This window comes from Podarcis raffonei, chromosome 8 (assembly GCF_027172205.1).
Source record: "Podarcis raffonei isolate rPodRaf1 chromosome 8, rPodRaf1.pri, whole genome shotgun sequence".
NCBI lineage: Eukaryota > Metazoa > Chordata > Lepidosauria > Squamata > Lacertidae > Podarcis > Podarcis raffonei.
This window is the reverse complement of record NC_070609.1, coordinates 48,744,661-48,767,511: the sequence shown is the minus strand read 5'-3', so window position 1 is coordinate 48,767,511 and position 22,851 is coordinate 48,744,661. Positions and strand designations below refer to the sequence as shown.

General features: G+C 49.4%; 1 protein-coding gene across 1 annotated transcript in view; it reads left to right on the top strand.

Annotated features, from left to right (window-relative positions):
* The first annotated feature begins 115 nt into the window (after positions 1 to 115).
* The window catches only part of SNTB2 (syntrophin beta 2), a 32,329-nt gene continuing 9,593 nt past the window's right edge, over positions 116 to 22,851 (top strand). The window contains exons 1-2 of the mRNA XM_053399890.1: positions 116 to 855; positions 17,111 to 17,324. Coding sequence (XP_053255865.1) covers positions 234 to 855; positions 17,111 to 17,324 — 836 coding nt within the window. The 5' untranslated portion in view covers positions 116 to 233. The remainder of the gene's footprint in view (positions 856 to 17,110; positions 17,325 to 22,851) is intronic.

Here is a 22,851-nt window from a genome sequence, read left to right as displayed (position 1 = left end):
CGCCTCCCGCTTCCACCAAATCCGCTTTGCCGCAGCCGCGCTCACACCGCCCGGCCTCGCCCCTTTGGGCGGGGAGAGGCGGGGTCTCCCGGGGTTCCCAATCCGCCTCCTTATAGGGGGCGGGCGGCGGGCGCGCGCGGCCCATTCTCCTCCTCCTCCTCCTCACTGCTGGAGTTGCGGCTCTTCCAGCCGCTGCTGCTCCGGCGTGAGTCCGGCGCGACTCCGGTCCGGCCATGGCAGTGTGGACGCGCGCCTGCAAGGCGGGGCTGGTGGAGGTGCTGGTGCGCGAGCGCTGGGTGCGGGCGCTTGCCGAGCTGAGCGGGGAGGCGCTGGTGCTCAGCTCCGACCCGGAGCCCGTCAACGGGCTGCCCAACGGCGCCGAGTGGGGGAGCCCCGTCGCGGCTGCAGCAGCGGCAGCATCCCGAGCGCGGAGCCCCGCGGGCAGCCCGGGCGGGCGGAGCGCAGCGGGCAGCGGCAGCCCGGAGATGCCCCCCTCGGCGTCCGGCCACCCGCCTTCCTCGCCTCCCGGCCGGCCCTTCTCCCCTCCGCCGGGGCTGCCCGGTGGCGCGTCCTGCTCCTCCTCGTCGCCTCCGGGCTCCCCTCCGAGCGGGGTGCGCCGGGTGCGGGTAGTGAAGGCAGAGGCAGGCGGGCTGGGCATTAGCATCAAGGGCGGCCGCGAGAACCGCATGCCCGTCCTCATCTCGCGCATCTTCCCGGGGCTGGCCGCCGAGCGCTGCGGCGCCCTCCGCCTGGGAGACGCCATTCTCTCCGTCAACGGCACCGACCTCCGCGACGCCACCCACGATCAGGCCGTGCAGGCGCTCAAGCGGGCCGGCAGGGAGGTCCTCCTGGAAGGTAGGCGAGGGATTCTGGTGGGATGCGCTCTGCACGCGCTCAGGGGGTGGCGCCGCTGCCGCTGCTTTTGGTGCCACCCGCTGCTTCCTGTTCCTCGAGGCCGCGGATGGGACCCAAAATAAACAAGGCGGGGGGCGGGTGGTTAGTGAGCCCTCGAAGCTCGCTTGGGGAAGTACCTGTGCTTTCGCTTAAATTTGGCGCCTACCTCGCAGGGTTCTTGGGAGCACAAAATGGGCACAATTCTGAACTCTTTAAGTTGCTTGAAGGGGCAGGGTGCAAGCATTTTAAAAGGGGGGGGGTCTGAGACTTGGTGTGGATGGGAACAGCTGATTTCCTGGGAGTAAAGTTTTTCTATTCTTCCTGGGGAGCTTGTCCAGAATCGTTTCCTGCACTGCTCACTCTTCCCTCACCCAAGCTCCACTGTGTGCTCTACTCTCCAAGTCTAGCCTTCGCGGGTAACTTTGCCCAGGCAATGTTGCTTTTCATGCCTCAACTTCCTGCGAACATTGTCCCTGGGTGCATCTGTCTTGGTCCCGACATCAAAATGATCCAATTCTCTCCGTTGGCAAGCCCCTTGGTGTAAGCAGGTGTTTTCTCAGTGTGGGATGGGCTTGTTTGGACTGATCCGTTGACACTCGCTTTTATATTCATGAGCCCAGACTTGGTCCCTAGGCGTGGAAACAGTTTGCAGGTCTGGTTCTGCAGGAGTCATAACCAGTAAGGGTGGAGCTGCTTTGCAAAGCCTGGAGCACTGTGTGTGGTCCTGGGGGTTGTTTGACTATTTGGTTAGGAGCTAAAATAAAATAGCAAAACCCTGGTCTACTTGTCCCCACTTTCCTTTTTTTGCCCTTGACACTAGCACATGACGCACTATTGGAAAACTTTTGGATTAGTGTGGCCCAAGAGGTCAGTCACTGGAAACTGAAGCATGGGAGGCAGCAGCGTCATGGAAGTTAACAGTTCATAATGATTAAGGTTGGGCAGTTAACTAGTCGAATATGCATCAAGTATTTCTAAAGCATAACTTTAATAGAACAAAAGCAATAGAGCCAGTCTGATACTTAATTACAAAAGCAAATTAGCAAATGGTGATGGTGAATTAATTTAACTTTTAAAAGAAATTGTAGTGGATTATTTTAACTTTAACGCTGTAAGTTTTCTATAAACATGATTTGTCAAAAGGATTTTTATGCTAGTTTACCAAAGTCAGCCTATAGTTACATGAAAGTTTTCAATGCAGAGCAGCAATTAAAAACAACATTTTAAAAGTCACTTTTACTTAATAGGCAACTGGTCATTTCTTCAAGTGTTGTGGCTCCATTAATTTGCCTGTGTGCTAACTCTAGGAAGACAGTGTGAAGGAAATGTGAGTGCACAGTAATGGTTGGATTTCATAGGAATGCAGGGCAACTAGGCTTTTAAAACTTGAAGGGAAGAGATGGTGGACTTCCAGCTGGCAAGCAGTATAGCCAAATTCTGCAAGAGGCTTGCTTGGAAAGCAGCATCAGTTGAGAATGCCTGTCCATAATCATCTTAGCTGCCTGGTTTGTCGGACCTGTAGACAGGCTGTCATTTATGTGCTTTTTTGATGCGATAGTACAGTTAATTTAACCTCGGGATAAGTTCTTTCGGGGGGGGGGAGCTCTTGGGGAAGTCGATTGAGTGCATAGTTACAAAAACTTGGGGATATTTTTAAAGTGTCTTTAATCATTATGCTGCCTTAGTGGTTAAGCAGAAATGACAGCACAGGCTCCCTGCTTATGCCGGGGTGTGATTCTGTCACTTGGAATGTGTATTTTGGAAATGTGAAGTGGAGGGGGAGAAGGTTTGCAGATGACTGACTGTGCCAGTCAGTGGGAAGTGCTGCTGCCACCTTCTGTGCCAGTGTAAACAGTCGTGTTTTTAAGTGCCCTTCGTTAAGGAAAAACTGGTGGGAGGAGAGTGTTGCTCCCAAGCTTTGGTTCTCAGCAGTGGGGGAGGGTGTGTGTTTTACTTCTTGTATCCAGCCCCTGTACATCTGCGCCTTTTGTTTGGTCTGTGGCTGGGACCTCAGACCACACAATGGAGGTCAGAATATACAGTACGTATACTAGTGTGGGTTGGTTAGCAAATGTCACTGGGATTGGGTGTCCATCCTGGGCTGAGCAAAGCCAGTTTTACATTCCCTCTCATGCCTGAATCTCCATGGGTGACCTCAGCCTAACCTACGTTGCAGGTTTGTGAAGGAGGTGAGCAGGCCACATGTGTCCCTTTAGAGGAGCAGGGCCTTTTGCGTTGTGGCACAGCAGATGTGAAATTCCTTCCCCATATACATCCAGCTGCCCCTACGCTATCTATTGTTAAGCACCAGATTAAAACGCATCAGTTTTTCTCCCAGGCTTATGGTTTTAACTGATTGCTGCTGGGTTGCCTAAAATTCTGATTTCTTGATATTTTGCTTTGCTACTTGTTCTATATTGTTGTTTTTGTGGTTCTCAGGGTGGTTTAACAATCCCTCTTCTCAGGCAACGTTTGACAACCGTAGCTCTGTGAGGCGAATAGGGGTCTCCTACCAACTCTCAACGCTCTTAACAAGCTACAGTTTCCAGGATTCTCTGGAGGAAGCTATGACTGCTTAAAATGGTATAATATTGCTTTAAATATATAGAAGGGACCTCATTGATCCTGTTTGTACATAACACTATCTCAAACATGGCTTAGTGCAAATGAACAAAGCATGGGCTTTCAGAGAGGAGCCTACGATCATTTTGCTTCTGTCTGGTCGTTTTGCTGCTGTGCTAAGATGAGCCACAGTTTGACTTCAGTGTCATCTGAACCTGGGCTTGTGGTTTAGCTCTCTCCAGAGAAACCACTAACTGAAACCAAGGTTTGTATTCGGGTTTACAGCTCCAATGCTCCATAGTAAACATGGCTTCTGATGAGGCTGTAAGGAGATTAGAGCTCTGGTCCCAGTTCAAAGCTCTGCCTGGGCCTCATCACCATCCATTTATGGTGCTGGTCCTGGGCCTCAGCTGCTTCTGCGTTCCTACTTCTGTGTTTCTGCCATTTCCATTTTCACAGCTGAAAGGTGTGTAGGCTTGGAACAAGCTGTGTTTCTTCCAGAGATACCCCATGCTGTGTGTTTCCTTTCCCCGAGAATATGCAAAAGCAGAATTTTGCAGGAAATGTTCAGAAGGCTTCTCCGAGCAGAGACTTTTCCTTGTTGCTTAATTTTAGCCTCATTAGAATTGACAACATCTAGGCTAAAATTAAATTGGAGGAAGAAAGGAAAATCTTAAACCTTATCCAAAATCATGGCATGCAAAATCTGTCTATGCTGATGCTGCCAAATGGCTGAGACTGAGATAGAGTTCCTGTAGGCTAAGGGAAGTGGACCAGCTACAGCAGGCATAGGCAAACTCAGCCCTCCAGATGTCTGAGACTACAATTCCCATCACTGGTCCTGTTAGCTAGGGATGATGGGAGTTGTAGTCCCAAAACATCTGGAGGGCCAAGTTTGCCTATGCCTGAGCTATAGCCTAGGCCACAAACATATAATTACTTTCTGGTTGTAACCCACAAGCTCTACCAGTATCCAGCCAGATGAAAAGGATCTGCATTGCTTTCCAGCACTGATAGTGCTTAGTTTTTGGAGCCTGAGGTCCAGATTCCAGCCAGGCAAAGGCTCTTAAGGGCACAGAGCAGTGCTAGTGTGGGGGCATGACCTAGGAAGAATCCTGAGGGCCACCTAGAGACATGGAGGGCCACATTCAGCCTGTGGGGCAGAGATTCTCAGCGGGTTTTGCCTCCCAGAAAGGAAGCATATAGATACTGCTTTGGCCAGGAACTTTGTGTCACCCTTAAGTGACACTTGAAGCTCCTGAGAGCTATTTAAAAATACCTCCGGATGTAGGAGGGACCGGACAGCTAAAAACCTGGCAAGAGTTCTAACCTTGTGGCAATCCCAAATTTGAGAATCCATTTCAGAAAAGAAGGGTGTGCCTGCAACAAGGAAGTTGGTTGGCCTACCAGTGTTTACATGGTTGGATAAAGCCTGGTTGAAGTGGGAGTGATGCTCTAGCTGCGACTGCAGGAGATTGTGAGATGGGGCTTTGTCTTCTTGTGCCAAAAAGTGTTGTGAGGTTGGAGCCTGACCCACCAGTGTCCCAGCTCTCCTCTCCTAGCCCTACTGGTGCCAGATTGAACAGCTGCTTTGGCCTTTGCTGAGTCAAATGCAGCTTTCCCTTCTCTCTTGATGAGTGGATATGAGTCGAGCTTAGCGTTCTCCTGGGAGCGAAGGGTTAGTTATGGGCTGTTATCTTTTTGGGGTGGGGGAGCTTGGAACAAACAGTCCCTCAGCTTCTGTCCTTGTCCCAGAACTGACTTGGAAAGAAAAGTGGCTTCCTCAGCTAAAGCTCATCCAGCTATCTCCAACCTGGCGCCCTCCAGTTTTTTGGGACTACAATTCCCTTTAGCCTCAGCCATCATAACCGTATGATGCTGGGGCTGCTGGGAGTTGTAGTCTATTTGGAAGGCACCAGGTATGGGGAGGCTTCGCTATTGTCCCTACTTAGAAATTACCTCCAGGGCTCCCAGACCAGTGTCTGGCATCCAGCATCAGCAATGGAGGCTTTTTCTAAGCCGGGGTAGGCAACCTAAGGCCCATGGGCCAGATGCAGCCCAATTGCCTTCTCAATCTGGCCCACGGATGGTCCGGGAATCAGCGTGTTTTTACATGAGTAGAATGTGTCCTTTTATTTAAAGATGCATCTCTGGGTTATTTGTGGGGCGTAGGAATTCGTTTATATTTTTTTCAAAATATAGTCTGGCCCACCACATGGTCTGAAGGACGGTGGACTGGCCCATGACTGAAAAAGGTTGCTGACCCCTGTTCTAAGCTATTGCCAGAACCCCTCCAGCTCCTTTCTCCCTTTTATGCTCCATAGAAGCATCTGGTCTTCATCCTATGCAAATAGAACCAAAGGGCTGGGTTGGGCAGAGCACTAGCTGGGACTAAGGCTTCATTGGTTAGACCAAATAACAGCACCCTGGATCTACCTTTAGCCTGTTCAGAATTTCCTCCAGGGCCTTTTCCATCTTCCTCAGCACTGCCTTGCTCTCCACTAACTTTCTCAAATACATCCTGGGTTAATTAGATTTCAGAAGTCCAACTCTGTGTCCTCTGGCCATCCCTCCAGCATGCTTGAGTATTTGTCTTGTTATTTTTCCAAACCCTCCTTGCCTCTTGACCCTAAATACAGCCACTCTCTGGAGGCTACTTTAAGCTCCCAGCTCTTAATCTCTTGTGATATTTACATATTTTGCCTTCTGGCACGGAATAATCAGGTTGCACTTTTCATTCCCAAGGTTCCTTCCCACCCCCACCCTCTGGGTGGGTGGAATAACACTTTTCAGCTATTGCACTTCACAATGGGATGTCCTTCTCAGGCTATTTTTTGCTGCTGCTTGAAAAGTTGGTCAGCTGTTCCTGCAACCATTTCCTGAAACTATCAGTCGCCTGCCTCTGGAGTCTTTGCTCTGGCATGGAGCATTTCAGCTTTGGTGTAGAGGGGAACATTTAACTTTGTGACCTTGTTAGAAAGCAACTTCTGGACCAGTGTGCTAATTGGTCCACATCTGGTAGCCAGCTGTGTAGCTCATTTTAACTGCTGAGGCAGCACTGCTTTCTACTCAGTTTGAATTGTGCACAGAGGAAATGGACTTCCCTCTTCCCTCTCCCCCATCCAGGTTCCCTAGTTTGCATTCAGCCACCCATCCTCAGAAAAGGAGAGGAGCAGATTAAAGGTGGAGGGGGATGAGTGTAATCCTGGGATAAGCCCTCTGCCTCCAGGAGGCTAATATTAAACACTCGGTCTCCCTGCTGTGGCTCTCTCCAGCCTTGCCCTGGCTGCTAAGCTGTTTGACCAAAGAGAACTGTGTGCTGGGGATTGGTGAAGCTCAGGTTAACCAGATCAGGCTTCCTTTCCCCCCATTGACTCTTCCTTTTTGACATACTGACTTCTGTCATTGGCTTGCCTCTGTCGAATGTATATCTCGCTGCCTGCCCCGTGGGACATTAAATGCCAAGATAGATAGGAAGGGCAAGCCAGCAGCTGCATGAGGATTACCCTTTAATACACCCTTGGGCACGAGCTGCGTGATTTAGCAGAGCAGCCAAATGCCAGGCGCTGAGTGGGCATAGTGTTCTTCCTGTCAAGCTTCCTTCTAACATCTTTGCCCACCTTGAGCTCTCCTAGTATCACACTGGGGAGAGATAGGGGGATGTGGCTACAGCTTGGCTGCAGAGCTGGTTTCCAAAACTTGATTAAGGTGGCTGTGGGTGTAGAAATGGTGGTCCATAACTATACGATGCTTGGGTATCCTCTTCACACACTTAGTCTTCTAGCTGGGAGGCTGCTGAGAGCAATAGATAGGACTTGAGACTTTGCAGAAAGTTGTCATGTAGAGTCCGGGGGCCCAAACAGATGTAAGGTAGAAGGGGAGAATCTCCTGGTGTTTTGGGTCTTAGTTTTAAAAATTATTAGTTTAAATCCACCGGGTGTGGACCTTTCTTTCCCCTCACAAGCTGTTTTGAGGTCTGCTGGGATGAAATTCAGACATGAAAACCATACCAGACAGACCCTGCTTAGCTTTGCAAATGTGCTAGCAGTTTTATTGCTGCGGTGCTCTGATATAGGTACATCCCACCGCCACACCCCCAGTGGTGCATGGTTGGTTATGGAGATGGGAGAGGGGTGCTATATTGATCTCAGAAAACAACATGGGACAGGCAGAAGGTTGGGACAATTCTCAATTGTCATTGGAACCCTTGCAGCTCCATTAAAGCATTAACACTCCATGGTTAAAAGTCTGGAGGATTTGATGCGAGGTTTCCCTGCAGCACTCCTGTTTGGGCTCCTAGAAGAGGAAGCCTTTGTGCTTCTGCAAGAGGAGAAGGGGCTTGGTTCCAAGTGTGTCCCGTGCCCTCCTTAAAGCAACTGACATTCTCCTTGCATTATGAAGGCGCTGAATGGGCCCCTCAGTGGGGGCTGCGTGGTCCTCATAAGCAAGCTGGCATCACCCAAAAGGTTGGGAGCAAGAGCCAGGGAGAAGGGGAGGCAGCTGGGCAAACACTCCACCTCCCTCTTGCAAAGACGGTGGGAAAGTCTGTGCTGGAGCCAAAACCCTCCACCTCGAAACAAAGCCAATGATTCTGCTTCACGGTCTCCGAATGTGGCCGCGGCCTGTTTTCCGTTAGTTGCGCACATTGTCTATTGTGCCCAGGCGGGCCTGGAAAGAGCGTGGCATACTTAGCTGCTGTTTAATGGGGCTTTCATGAGCTTTTCTGGAAGAGAGTTTGGAGTGAATGAGACATTTATGGCTCCTTTGAATTGCCACTAACCGGACATAAACAGTTGTGTTGTCTTTTGCTGCCTGCTGTTTGCTTTCCCCCCCTCTGTCTTAATTTATTGTGAGCTGATGGGTGTTCCCAGGCTGAAATTAGTTTCATAACTTTCCGTAAAGAGTATATTGGATGCTGCAGTTGGACTGTGGGCTTGTCTGCTGTTTGACTCAAGAGCAAGCACTCCAGAGCAGGCAGCTAGCTGGCTGTTGTGGATTCAGCTGTATTTCTGGCATAAAATCTGCTTGTTCTGAATTTGCTGGTGAAGAGTGTTGCAGGAGGAGAGTTCCTCCACACCCTGCCGAAACCAGGACTACTCAGGAGACTGTGTCTTTAATGTTTCCTCTGCTTTCTTGCCTTTTAGGGCTAAAAATGTCTTTGGACTTGGCACTGTGGCTGTTTAGAATTGAGAGACCTGAAACATCTGGGCTTTTCAGAGGCTCACTGGAGGCAGGAAGAGAGGGAAGGCACCTCCTCTCTGCTGGAACACAGGTTGTCTTCCTTTGAGATCTTGCAAGCTGCATTTCCAAAATAGAGACAGATGTGTATGTTCATTAAATGGTCACCTCTTTGACGTCTTGTTTAACAGGACTGTCATTTGGACCAGCTGGTTTGGCCCTTTATAGCACTTGTGTATGAACTTTTTTATAAAACGCCTAGCTTGGCCTAGCAGCACAAACCAAAGGCATTGGGATGACTAACATCCCTGGAAAGGGCTGGACCTGGCACTTGTTGTGTGGATTGTGGAGGTTACTAAATCCTCCTGCACTTCAGTATACAGTCTGTTTAATTGACTTTCTGTAGTACCCTTTGCTGCCCTGGCTGCAGCTAATGGAAGTTGTAGTCCAAACATTTCAAGGGCGCACCAGGTTAGGGAACACTACTTTGGAAGATTGCCTCCTGACCTGAGAAGGAATTCTGCAAGGGTTGTGAAGCATCTCACTACTGGATAGTTCAGATTCTGCTTGCAACTAGAGAAGAAGTAATTAGAGAATAAGTATTGCTGTGACGGCAGCACCATGCAGTGAACATTTCTGCAAAACAAATCAAAAAGTCACGGTGGAATCAGTTGGCCCTTTATTTGGACCGACTAAAATGCAGCAAAGGAGTGAGCAAGAAAAACAGGAAGGCAGCTGATGGGCTGGGTGGGTGAGGGTGGAGGCAAAGGCTGCACCTGGCATGGAAACCCCAAGCCTCTAGTTGGACACTGTATTAAGATGAAGGTGTTAGGCAGGCACAGTTAGATCAGAGTCTGCCAGAAGTACTACAGATCTCATCTCAGTACTTCCTGGCATTTTCCATGGCCTTAAGGTATTTCCGTACAGAGGTTTCAAGGGAGGATGAATGGTATCATCAGCACCCACAAATCCACTAAATATATATGCTGCATAAGAACATAAGAAGAGTCTTTTCACAAGGAGCATTGACAGTGAGCGGCATTGGATATTATTTCCCCTCCAACTTTATATATGTATATATGTATATAAAACCACATATAGTGTACAGTTCAAAGCTCTGCTTTTTTTCCTTTTTTTGGAAATCATTTTTATTTGATTTTACAAATAGAAAGTTATATATAAAAACCCCCAAATATATATCCATAAACAGAGATTACTCCAAATCTCGAGACCTCCCCCCACCCTTCCATGAGGTCCTATATTAAACATTTGAAACTGCATATTCTTCCAAATTCTATTATCAATCCATATTATCCATGGTAATTATTACACTACAAGTGAAATCAAAATCCTGTCAATGTTTCCATCTGCTTACAGTGTTCTCCTATATAACTTGTAGATTTTCCTCATTCTTTTATAAAGTTTTTGTCCTCTTGGTTTCTGAGTTTTCCGGTTAGTTTTGTCATTTCAGCATAGTCCATCAGCTTGGTTTGCCATTCCTCTCTGGCAGGACCTTGTCTTCTTTCCATCTCTGGGCTAGTAACATCCGGGCGGCTGTTCCATACCTAAAAAGTCTTTTCTGCTCCTTTGGGATGTCAGTACCTGTAATTCCTAATAAGAAAGCTTCTGGTTTTTTTAAACAAAAGTTATTTTAAACATTTTTTTCCATTTCGTTATATGTCATCTCCCAGAAAGCTTTTAGCACCTTACAAATCCACCACATGTGATAAAACGTACCTTCTTTTTCTTTACATTTCCAGCAGATATTTGAACTTGTCCTATACATTTTTGCTAGTTTTGTAGGAGTTAAGTACCACCTTCCCTCTCCAACCTTTAGCAGTACTGTAGCTAAAAACATAACAATAGCCCTGCTGAATTGGGCCAAAAGAGCCCATCTAGTCTGGCATCCTCACTGACCAGTCAGATGCCCCCATGGGAAGCTCACAAGCAGGCCCTGAACACAACAGCAGCACTTACCCCATTTGTGATTGCCAGCAACTAACATTCAGGGATATAATGCTTCTGACAGTGGAAGTAAACTATAGCCATCCTGGCAAGTAGTAAACTTGTCTGATCCTCTTTTAAAATTGGAGGCCATCGCTGCCTCTAGTGGGAGCAAATTCCATAGTTTTAACTATCTGCTGCATGAGGAGGCTGTAGTCGAGTGATAAAGCATTTGTAGAAGTGCTGGGATCAGTCTCCAACACCTCCGATTTAAAAGCAGCAGGTGAAGGGAAAGAAACCCTGGCGGGGCACCTGCCGGTCAGTGTAGGCAGTGTTGGGCTAGATGGACAAATGACCTTCCCTGCCCTTGTGTGTTCTGCCTCTGTGGAGTTGGCTTATGTTTCAAGCTTTTGCCCTTCTTGGGTATTCTGAAGGGGGAAGCATGTCTTGGGTATTCTGAAGGGGGAAGGATTTGGGCCAGCCCACCAGTCTTGTACAGCTGAGAAATGGAGCCACTTCCTTCCACCGCCTAGATAGGTCAGACCTCATTCAAACTGCAAGCTGATCCCTGTTATGCCAAACTTGTTCTCATACTTTATTAGGGATCACTTTACATTTGCAAGAGCAAAAATGAAGGTGGCATTTCCTTTTGCTGGATTTGTACCGGAGGCCAACCAAAAAAGTTGTTTGATGTGGAGGGAGGGACAGAATGTGGGGTGCCAAGGTGCTACCCAGCCAGTTTGGGCAGCTTCCTGTGCTGACAGCAGCATCTCAGTGACTGGCCATAGGTCAACCCAGGCCCGCCTTGGCTCTGCCTCTTCCCCTCCAATGGTCTGTGCATTCCACCTGCCGGCTTCCTCTGCTTGAATGAAACAACCTCTTCCCTGCTTATGTTACCTGTATGTCTGTATGGACTTGGGAGGGGAAAGGTGACTGAGTAAAGCAGGTCTTTTTCTTTACTGAGGAAATTTTTAATAGAACCTTTGCTTGCCCCAAAATAATTTATTTTTTATTGATAATTAAAAGTGTCTTTTCTTTCCATGATATGCATATTTGTTTGTTCAAAGGATTCCGTTTATGGAGCGGAAGATTCTTCTTGTTAAATTTATCACCATAAAAATTCATGGAATAGTGGGGTTTGGAGAGTTTTCTTCCAATACTATTTAATATATTGTGCGTTAAATATGTCCCAAAGGCACTCTTCTTATACATCAAAATGTATTGGCGGAATATGCTTGCATACAGTCTTAAGATAATACATTTTTGTGCACATCTGAATTATTTTTAGCAGGTTTTTTAGATGCTTCTGATGAAAAGATGATGCATTCGGCATAACAATATAGCAATCTGGAGTCCTTTTCAAAATAACAGCTACTTTTCACAGGATCCCCTTGTGAGCTTCTCTTTTTATTTTGTATGGAACTGGTCTTTTTCATTGTGCTGTGATCCCCTTTTATCATAAAATGCAATCTCCCCCAATCTGGCAACCTTCTAATGTTATGGACTACAACTCCCATCAGCCCCAGGTAGCACGGTCATGCTGTGCTAAATGGGGTTGATGGGAGTTGTCGTCCAAATCTTCCGGAGGGCACCAGTTGGGAGAGGCTGATTTAATGACATTGTTTTTGCAAAGAGGGTGTGGTGTGTGGACCTCTATTCCTGTGCGGGGCCCATTCCAGGGTCCCTCTAGCCACCATGGAGATAGGGGAGAGATTTCCTTTCCAGAAAAGCCACGAAAGACAGCAACGAGCTCTCATATATTAAAGTGAATATTGACTAATTTGTGAGAGATAAATGCCTGCCTGCCTGAGGATTGTTTTTCTGTTGTCCATCCTCTGGCCTTGGAAAGAAGCTTTTGTTTTCTCTGCTGCTCCTGGAGAAGTTTAGCCAATAAATCTTTGATCAGGCATCCTGCAGTGACTGCAAAGAGAGCCCCAGAGTGTTGACCCTGCTTCATTCACTTCCTTTCCTGTCCTTCCAGCAATGTGAGCTGAACCGCCCTGAGACCAGATATAGGGCGGGATGTAAATTTAACTAACTAACTAACTAACTAACTAACTAACTAACTAACTAGCCCTAACAGGGCAGGAGTAGAGAGTGAATGACATGGGTGGGGTGCTCCACTTTCTGGAGCAGTCTTTGCCAACCTGTTGGCTGTGGCAGATGGCAGCAGCAGTCCAAAACATCTGGAGGGCACCAGGTTGGCAAAGGCTGCCCTAGAACATAAGCAGGTTGCTTTCCCTTCCTCCCACCAGAGTCTGCTGTGCTGCTTTCTCTTGACAGGTGTCTTGCCAGCACGGTTGTTGAGGAGGACAGTGTTGGACAACACCTGCTGCCCTAGAGTACACAAGCAGATCCTGCTGGGATACCCTGTGCTTCTCTCCACCTCAGAGTGACTTTCAGTTGTGATGCTGAAAAGTCGAGGCACCATAAAGTGTCCATGAAATAACTTTGCAGGGCACTCTGTTAGGATGATATGCTGTGATCCTCAAGAGAAGTGTGTGTCCCCAGTTTTCTGCACAGTGGTACCTCGTGTTACGTACTTAATCCGTTCTGGAGCTCTGTTCGTAACAGGAAACGGCTCGTAACATGAGGCGCGCTTTCTCTAATGGCGCCTCCCACTGCTGCCGTACCGCCGGAGCGCAACTTCCGCTTGCATCCCGGGGCAAAGGTCGCAACAAGGGGCATCTACTTCCAAGTTAGCAGAGCGCGTAACCTGCAGCATTCGTAAGGGGGACGGTGTATGACACGAGGTACCACTATGCTGTGCTGGCTGACCTGGGGTGATGGGAGTTGTAATCAAAAAAGTGGGATTTCGGGGGCTTCTCATGTCAGCCTCACATGCACAATGGTGTAGGTGAGTTGGGGGATCTGGCCTGTGTACTTGGATGGGGCACAGTGGATCCCTTGCAGTTTCAGAAGGGAATGCAGTCGGCTCTTGTAGCAGAAGCCAGGCTGCAGCTCAATGGTGGGACGTCCTGGGTTCAGCTCCCCAAATCTCCAGTGGCTGGAGCCCCGAAGAATTTCTGCCAAATGGAGCAAGTGGCATTGCTGGGGATGGGGGTGGCATGCCAACACTCCTCATAGACCCATTGAAGTTACTGGACATGGCTAATACAAGCTGCTTAATTTCAGTGCATCTACTCTGAGCAGGACTTAATTGAATACCACCCTAAAACCTGCCAGTTCCTAGTGAGTGTGCATGCACACGAAAGCTCATACCAAGAACTAACTTAGTTGGTCTTTAAGGTGCTACTGGAAGGAAAAAATTTTTTTATTTAGTTCCTAGTGTATTAGGCAAATTCTTAAGTTGAAAAGAGCACTAATACAAGCAGAACTTGTCCAGAGTGGGTAATCACATTGTACTGTAATAGAGAATTAGTGGTTTCTGGGAACCAGCTGCTGAAAGCCTTGTGGCTGTGGCGAATGGCCCATGTTTTGACTTTGGGATGAATGGTTGGAATCAGCTCCACCAAAATGGCTTCTTCCCTTGCAGTATAGCCTGGTGGCCTGGGCAGGTTTTGTTCCAGCACATCAGCGGTAGTGTGAATGGATGGTTCAGTACTGAAGGAAATTGTGGGTGGAAGAGAGGCCAGGCATTGCTCTCTGTTGCTCTTGCCTACAGTTGGTAGAAGATACTCTCTTCATTTTAACTTCTTTAACATAAAACAGGATCTCGTGTTTCAAGCTCTTGGGGGGGGGGGTCCTGACTCCTGAGATAGATCAGTTAGTAGACCGTGAGACTCTTAATTTCAGGATGGTGCATTTGAGCTCCACATCCTGCATTGCAGATTCCTGCATTGCAGGGAGTTGGACTTGATGACTCTCATGGTCCCTTCCAACTCTACAATTCTGTGGTTCTATGGTTTCTCAGTCCTGCTGAAACAGGACATAGAACCAGCTGCTCCAGAGACAACGTTCTGCACAGAAGAGGCAGCTGGCAGTGTCTGATCCTAATGGCAGCGATGCTGTAGGGCAGCCTTTTCCAACTTGGTGCCTTCCAGGTGTTTTGGACTCTCAGCCCCAGCATCCGTTGGCTAGGGCTGATGGGAATTGTAGTCCAAAACACCAGGAGGGCACCAAGTTGGGAGAATGAGGATGCCTTACAGAGCTGACCAAGGTTCAGCCTTGAGTAGGATGCCCACTGCTGAGAGGATGGCGGCCTTTCAAGGGCTCTGCTTTTCCCGGTTGATACCCTGTGCTGCTGTCTCCTTCCTTTGCCAAGCAGGCAGATCGTTTGCAAGAGCCCCATCAGTCAGCTGTTTTGCATTTCCTTCTTAGCAGATGACTCATGGCCAGTGTTGAACTTCACTTTGAATTTCCGGTGTGGAAACTGTAACTCCCCCCCCCACTCCCCCACTCAGTGGAAAGTGGTTGCCTCAGCGTATTGTGCTGCTAAATCTCACTGGACAGAACTATGCACAGCATGAAAGAGAGAGAGACCATTTTGAGCCCATGTTTGTAGTGGGGTGGTCTGGGTCTGCATTTGGTAGAGAAAGCCAGACTTTGCCACCACCCCTGTCTAAAAACACCAGCTGTCTCTCTGGCACACACCTGCTGAGTCTTGCTGCAGCTTCTAGCTTTGCTTCTTAGGGCTAGGAGATCCTGGCCTTGTTACTGAGGAAAGGGCACGTTCTTGCAAGCAGGGATTAGAAACCCAAAGCCTTTTTGCTGTAATCTGCTCCTGAAAGCCAAAGGGCAGAGCTCTCGATCCCTGCAGCATGCCTCCCCTGGTGAGAGCACTGCATGCGGTCCTTATATCTATCACAAACCCATCTTACCTGTCACCTTCAAGAAGCAGGTATAAGTCTGCATGGGGGGGGGGCAATGCTGATGCTCAGAAATGATTAGCACAAGAAGGGAACATCTCAGACACTCCAGGTGTTCTGGAAAGCAGCAGACAATTTGGTATTCAGATTTGTTTCTAGGGAAATTCAAGTGCTGTGTTAGTCTTTTGCACCTGGCTGGTGCTTCAGTTGGTTTAGGAGGGGTCCTGAAGTAGGCAGGTCTCCCCCAGGAATGTTGCACAGCCCTAATCGACTTTTGCAGTAAACATAAAGCACAGGAAACTTCTCAGTAGTGTGAGAATATGTTCCATGTAGATTCTTAGTGCTCAGTTAGTTCAGTTGGTTAGAACATGCTGCTAATAATGCCAAGGTTGCAGGATTGATCCGCATACGGGCCAAGTAAATCTCTTAGAGAGCCAATGTTGTGTAGTGATTAGAGCTTGGGACTTTGGAGACCAGGGCTCAGGTTCCCACTCACCTGTGAAACTCTTTGGGTGACACTGGGCCAATTGCTGTTGCTTGACCTAACCTGCCTCATAGGGTTGTTGTAGGGCACGCATAGGCCAACTCCAGCCCTCCAGATGTTTGGGACTACAATTCCTACCATCCCTAGCTAACAGGACCAGTGGTCAGGGATGATGGGAATTGTAGTCCCAAACATCTGGAGGGCCGGAGTTTGCGTATGCCTGTTGTAGGAGATAAAATGGGAAGGGGAAGAACCCCATATGCCACCTTGAGCTTCATGGAGGAAAGGTGGGATAATGCATAAATAAATAAAATAAAATATTGACTTGGGTAACAATCCCTTGGCCAGGGCACCTACTTTGTGTGTTGCTTGCAACTTCCTGGCTGTTCAGATATTGCTACATAAAGTATTTTGCCTGTAAACTGTAAACTTATATGTGTTTGATGGTATTCTAATGGCTGATCTGAGAACTTAACCAAAAGATTGATTAGCTGATATTGCTAGATCCTTCCTCTGCCTAAGAATCTTGTGCAAGCAAGTGTGCTATAGTGGGCAGAATGCTGAACACAGTGGATGGGAGGAGGGAACTGGGCAACCTTAGGCCAGTCACACACCTCCAGCTTAGCCCATCTCATAGGTTGCTGGGATAAAGGGGGCGTGGGGTAGCCCCATCCATGTACGTGCCACTCTCAGCTTCTTGAAGGATAGCTGGGGTTATAATAAATCTAAGAAATAAATAATTCCAGAGTGGAGGCATCGTCCACCTGTTTCTCCTTTTTGATAGTCCTCATCCATGCTTGAGCTTCCCAGCTCTTTGCCTGCCTGGGCCCTTCAGAGTTTAGAGAGCTCTGACCTTTGTTGGGCCAGAGACAAGCTGTTCCCATCTCCTCTGTGTTGGCTGTTGAAGGAGAGCTTTCCTGTGACTCATCCTATTCCATCTGTACACCTTTTCCTGTGGAATAAACGTGTTTGCCGCTTTTCCCAAGGAGCCTGTAGACAAAACAGTAAAAGGAAATGAGCTGCTGAAAAGGCCCCGGCCAGCCGGCAAGAGCTGAGCCCCATCAACAGGCCAGGTGGTAGAAGGGCATCCCATTCTAACCCACCACCCTGATTGTGGGGTGCTGGGCTGCTGTTTCTCCCTTCTTGCCCCACTGGTGCATTTTATGGATTATGCTCAGGTTCTTGAGCGACCCTCAACATTGCTGCTGTAGGGACTCCTCCACTCTCCATATAAGCCAGCTCACTTTGCCTTTGGATCTTTTTGTTTGTTTGCTCCTAGTGAAGTATATGCGGGAAGCCAGCCCTTATATCAAGAAGCCGTCACTGGTGTCGGATTTGCCTTGGGATGGGGTAGCTCCGCAGTCGCCCAGCCTTAGCGGCAGCGAGGATTCTGGCTCCCCAAAGCACCATGGCGCTGCCAAGGACCGTAAGGTGATCCCTTTGAAGATGTGCTACGCTGCAAGGAACCTGTGCATGCCGGATCTGGAGAACAGGTGAGCCCAGATGAAAGAGGAGGAGGAGGAGGGGAAGCATCTCAAATTGCAATGGTGGTGCTGTAGTTTTGTTTTTCCTTTTTCCTTTGGTTTCATGAAGAGCCAGTGGCATGAGTTGGAGGGAGACCCAAACGCTCATGACTTCCCAGGCCTGGTTTTCCTAATATCCCACCCTGCTCAGCGCCACAGCCATTCCCTGAGAATAATGAGCAAGGCTGAGTGCTCGCTGCTCTTTTTGCCAAGAAAAACAAGTGTGCTGTGCTGTTCGGGATGGATTATGCAGATTTCCAGAAATGTTGAGTATTCTGGTTTCTGTTTTACAAGCAAGGAGGGCTATGCGTAGGAGTCAAGGGACAGGGTGGGGGCCTGCAGGTTGGGCTGCCAGATTTCCATAGAGGAGACGCCCCTATGTGGCCAAGAAGAAGAACTTGGACTGACGTAGCTTCTCCTTAGTGCCACAGTGGCAGAGGAAAAGCTGCACCCCTTCGCTGTCCAGCGATCCTGTCCCCACTGGGGACAGGCAGGAGGACAAGTGATAATTGGGAAAGCTTCACAGCCCAGGAGGCCCCACCATAGAGGGGGACTGAGGGGAAGGGCAGCCTGCTAATTCCACATCCTAGCCCTGCTCCTCATTTGTAGCTAAGGTCTGCAATGACTTCACTGGGAAGATGGCTATTTGCCTGGAGAGGACCTCTTGCTGTTCAAAGGGGGCATGCCTCTGACTGGCAGGTGCCATCATGCCCTTCTTGTGGGTTTCTGGATGCCTCTTGCTGGTTGCTTTTGTGGTGGTAGGAGGGGGGACACAGAGCTGTGAGGCCTGGAGGGGTCCTGAGCTCAAGAGGCCAGTCGTATTATTTATTGCAAGTTGTCCCGACCTGTCCCTGCTGGAAGTTCAGGATATGTTTGCTTTGGGCGTAGACAGGATGCAAATCTAATCCGCACGCTGGCTTCCTTCCACGGAGGGGAGATGAAAGTTGGGCTGGAGTCCCCCCCCCCTCTCTCTCTCACACACACACACACACACACACAGGCCATAGAGGAAGTGTCGGTTCATCCTCACGTTCCTTTGCTGGGTGTTGAGTTTCAGCTGGCTGGGGCAGCTCTTGCAGCAGCGGAGGGGGAAGGGGAGGGCAAGGCAGGCCGCAAAGAGGAGACCGCAGGCTCCTGATTCATTCACCCAACTAATTGCAAGTGCCCTTTGCAGGAAACTCCTGGCCTTTGGGTGGCTTGCCAGGGACCTCCACGCTGTGCCGCTTCCCCCTCCCTGCTCCGCTTGCGGTCTGGGGCCTGGCTGCCTTCCAGGTTGCCTTTGCACCCTTTTCTGCAGCGCTAGGCAACGGCCCGCTGACTGATGGAAGGTTCTCTTCCGAGTGGCAAAGAAAGCCCTGCTCGGGGCAGACCCAGGCAGACAGATAATGTCCTCCCCCCACCCCGCCACCTCCGCCCTTGCAAGGCTGCTGTTTCTCTTTCGCCTCCTCCCCCAGTCTCTCACCGGAAGGTTCTTCTTTTTATTTGGAGACAGAACAGGCAGCAGGAGGGTCAGGATCTCTGGATGACTTGAAGTAGAGTCGCAAATGTTAAAAAAGGGGATAAGAAACAGCAGCAAAAAGGTTTTTCCTCTTGTAAACTAGGCTGTTAAAACAAAGAGAGGCTGAAAAGTTGGTGGGGGGGGGAGGGAAAGCAGGAATGGGTTGTTGGTTTTGTGCCTGAAAGGGCTGTGAGCTGAGCTCTGGTACAGACAGCAAAAAGCAAAGCATGGGTATAGCCCCTGTGGGCCCCCCTTTTCCTGACCATGTCTCTCCCCCCCCATCCCATCCATTGCTGCCACTGTTTTACACCTGGCTGTCACTGGTGAGCCTTGGGATCCTTTCAAAATCCAAAATAGATCCCGCAAGCCTGAAGACTTCTCATACCTAACTGAGCATGTGCTTCATCCCACACTCTTTAGTCCAGGAGGACATTCATAGCTGTCCAAAAAATCCAAGAAGAGAATAAAACAATATTTAGCATAAAAGTGATTTGTTCATTTGTTGCATTTATATACCGCCTTACTGCAGCTTAATGCTCGGACTCCGCAGAATTGGTTCTTAATTGGTGTGTGTAGCAGCCTTTTTCAGCCTGGTACCCTCCAGGTGTTGGACTAGCAGCCCCAGCCACCAGGGCCATATTATGGTGGGGCAATGGTGAGTTGGAGCCCAGCCAAGCCATGAGCAAGGAGAGCTTAGAAAACCAGCTCACTGATTGTCCCAAAAGCAAAGATATGCAGTGTTTGAGTGCAGGGGAGATGGAAAGAGGCAGATGTCCAGAGCTTGGTTTCCACAAATGCTTTCTTGTGGAAACAGCCCTCCTTTGATGCTTCATGGTTGAGGTCAAGTGCTTTGAAAGTAGGCAGGTTGCAGCTTGTAGAGCCTACCTGCATGGCAGATTCTTCCTTCCCTTGACATTTTCTGTTTGGCATCAGCTGCTACCACCTGGGCAAGTCACTTCCTGTCAGCTCTTGAGCCTGGGCTGTACGTGGGCAGCTTTCCACACTCTCCCTGCCTCAAGAAAGCAGCCAAGACACTCCGATTCCAATAAAAGACTTCCTTGCAAAGCAGCCAGACACTCTGCAGACTCCAGGCTGCTTGCGTGTTCCCTGGGGGTACAAAAAGCCATCTTGATTCAGAGCCTCTAAGTGAAGCTTGTCCCTGACACTCTCACGGCATGGGCCTTACTTGCTCCAGATCTTTCCAGTGGATGACAGCCCTGTAACGCTGACTGTAAGAAGGCAATGATGCCTTCAGGGTCGGTGATGCCTTCAGGGTCGGAGAGCAGTGGAGGGCAGTCAGGATGGCTCCTTTAAGCTCAGGGTTAGAGAGAGGCTGTGACCTTCCTCCTAGTGCTGGTGGGCTGGTGCTCCCATCATCCCTGACCACTGGCTGTGCTGGCTGCTGGGGGAGTTTGTTTTCCCACTGCCTCTGTAGCTTCCCTACCCTGATCTTCACTCCTCTAGAGGTGTGCACAGCGAAGCAGTTGAAACTGCAAGGCTGCAGAGGCAAGGTTGCGTTTTCTGCACCAAAAAAGGGCTGGATTCTGTGAGCTGAATCAGTGATTCATTTCGGAATGGATATGCAATGCAGAATCCTCTGCTTCTATCAGCCATGGTGTGTGTGGCAGGTAGGGAGGCAGAGTTGGGGGCTGCAGCCCAAGTCCCTGGTTGTGGCAAGTCCTACTCAGCTCCTCTCTGGTGCCTGACTGGGGCTTTACCTGCCTTTCTATCTGCACACCTTTGGTCTTCACTTGAAAGGCAAAATGTTTGTTGCTTATAAACGAAAGCACTTAATTGCATCCCCGTCACACAAGCTGCCAACTGTTCCTGTTGTGATGGGTGGCTACTCTTCCTTGGGGGGGGGGAGGGTCAACCATCTTGAACCATCTAGAGTGCCCCTCTCATCTTCCCTGCCCCCCCCCCACTTGGTCTGGAGAGATTGCTCAGAGAGCAGAGAGAGTCTTTTGCAACCTTGTTGGCGGATTAGCAAAATAATCCCAGGGGAAGAGTTTACCTTTCTGCTGTGTTTGCCTTTATCCAATCAACCCAAACAGGAGTGAAATTATTGTGGGTGGAGCTGGGGTGGAGCAAGCAAAATCTGTTTCCCCAGGAGGTTAGCTTGACACGAGGATGGGGGAAGCAGGCCAGGGCCTCCAACTGGGCTGGAGAAGCAGCTGCAGCCTTTGCCAGTGATCTGGAGAGCAGAGTCGATTTTGCAACATTTCCAGTTTGGCTTATCAGATCTCTTAATAGGCTGAAGAAGGTTGGTGCTAGGCTTTTGGCTCCTAGATAGTACAAATTCCCCCAAACAGTTTTGACCATTTTTGCTCCTTGACTCCTGCTGTTTGCCATGCATTTCAGGTGGCACATCCTAAATTCCACTAATGGAAGTGCAAAAATTTCACTTGCCACACGGATGCAGTGTTTGGCTTTCCTTGGGCAGTCATAATGCTTGACGGATCCATAGTGGCAGTTGGACCACGTGGCTGGGATTAAGTCCCTCAAACTGCCCGCCTTGTAGCATGTTCCTCCTCAAAGTGCTGCAGTGCTGTCTTAACACCTTCCCTTGGCAGATTGAGGTGTACGCAGCAGCTGATACATCTCTGGAGGCCATGCAGGGAGAGTGGACTTTGCCATGTCTTACCGCCTTTTTCTTGTGTGTACCGCACTTCATTTTTTTCCTAAACAGTGACTCTGGGAGATGGTTTGGCCCAGTCGAAATCCCTCCTATGTTCCGAGTGGGACAGGCAGGCAGTCACCCAGAAGCAACTGCTTGCGAGAAGCATGTTCTGCAGCCTGAGCCAAAAGTAGCTTCTCCTTTGGAGCTTACCTGGCCAAAGGGAGGAGTGAATAGAGTTCTCTTTGCAGGTTGCTGCAAGTCCCGTCGGGTCAGACAAGCTATCGCCTCTTCCTATTTGTGTGCAAAGTGTAAAATCAATTACATAGCCCCGTAGCAGCCACTCATTCATGGAGAAGTAACCTACGTAGAAGGCTTTTACACAGCTCCAATGCCCCAGATCACCAAATGCTGGGGGAAGAAGGAAGGTGACAGAGTCTTTGGTCTCCCTCTGCTAGGCTATGCTGTTGAAGGAAGCAGCAGTTAAGTGAATAAACCCGGCTCATGAATTCCTGCCTTCTCCACTTTGCTTTAGCTGCCAAGAGGTGGGTCTGCTGGAGGGTGGAGGCTGCCATTAAGGGCTCTGGCTGCAGCTTCTCCATCTGCCAAGAGGTGGGTAGAGCAAGCAGCAAGGTTGCTGTCACTTTCTGGTGGGGGAGGGCAGGCTGGATGCCTGGCACCCATTCTCTTTGGTGGTATTTGTGAGTGTAGCCAGGGATGGGCCTGGGCATGATCGTTGCCCTCAAGAAGAAGCCAGCAGAGTGCTCAAGGCCACGCTCCACCTAATTCTGCCTCTCGCAGGACTGGGAGCTGAGGCCTTACTGCCACCACCTCCTAACCGGGACTGTTGCTTCTCCTTAGACACTCTTTAGCAATCATGAGCAAATGTGTTGCAGCCCCTTTTCAGCCCAAGGGCCACATTCCCTCGTGAGCAACCTTCTGAGGGCCAATTGGCAGTAGTGGGCAAAACCATAGGCATAAGTGGGGAGAGCAAAAAATGTGAGTGTTGCTTTTTTGTAGTAGGCTCATTTCTGCACACCCCTATCTAGCTCTGGGCAAGAAAGAGGCATTCCCACAGTTCAAGGACACATTTCTGGCCAGGCAAGTGCTCTTGAGGACACAGTGAAGAAGGGCCAATGAGAGGCCTGGCCAGGGGAGGGTTTTGAGAGCCAGGTGCAGAGGCCTAGAGGGCTGCATTTGGTCCCTTGACTACTTAACCATTGATTCTGTGCTGACTCCAATTGCTCAGCTCTCCTGTGAGGATGGGTCCTCTTTGGGGAAGGAGCTGGAGATCAGTGGCAGAGTTTGTGCTGTGCATACAGGAGGCCACAGATTCAATCCCTGGCATCTCCAGGCAGGGCTGAGAAAGAAGGACTCCCTGT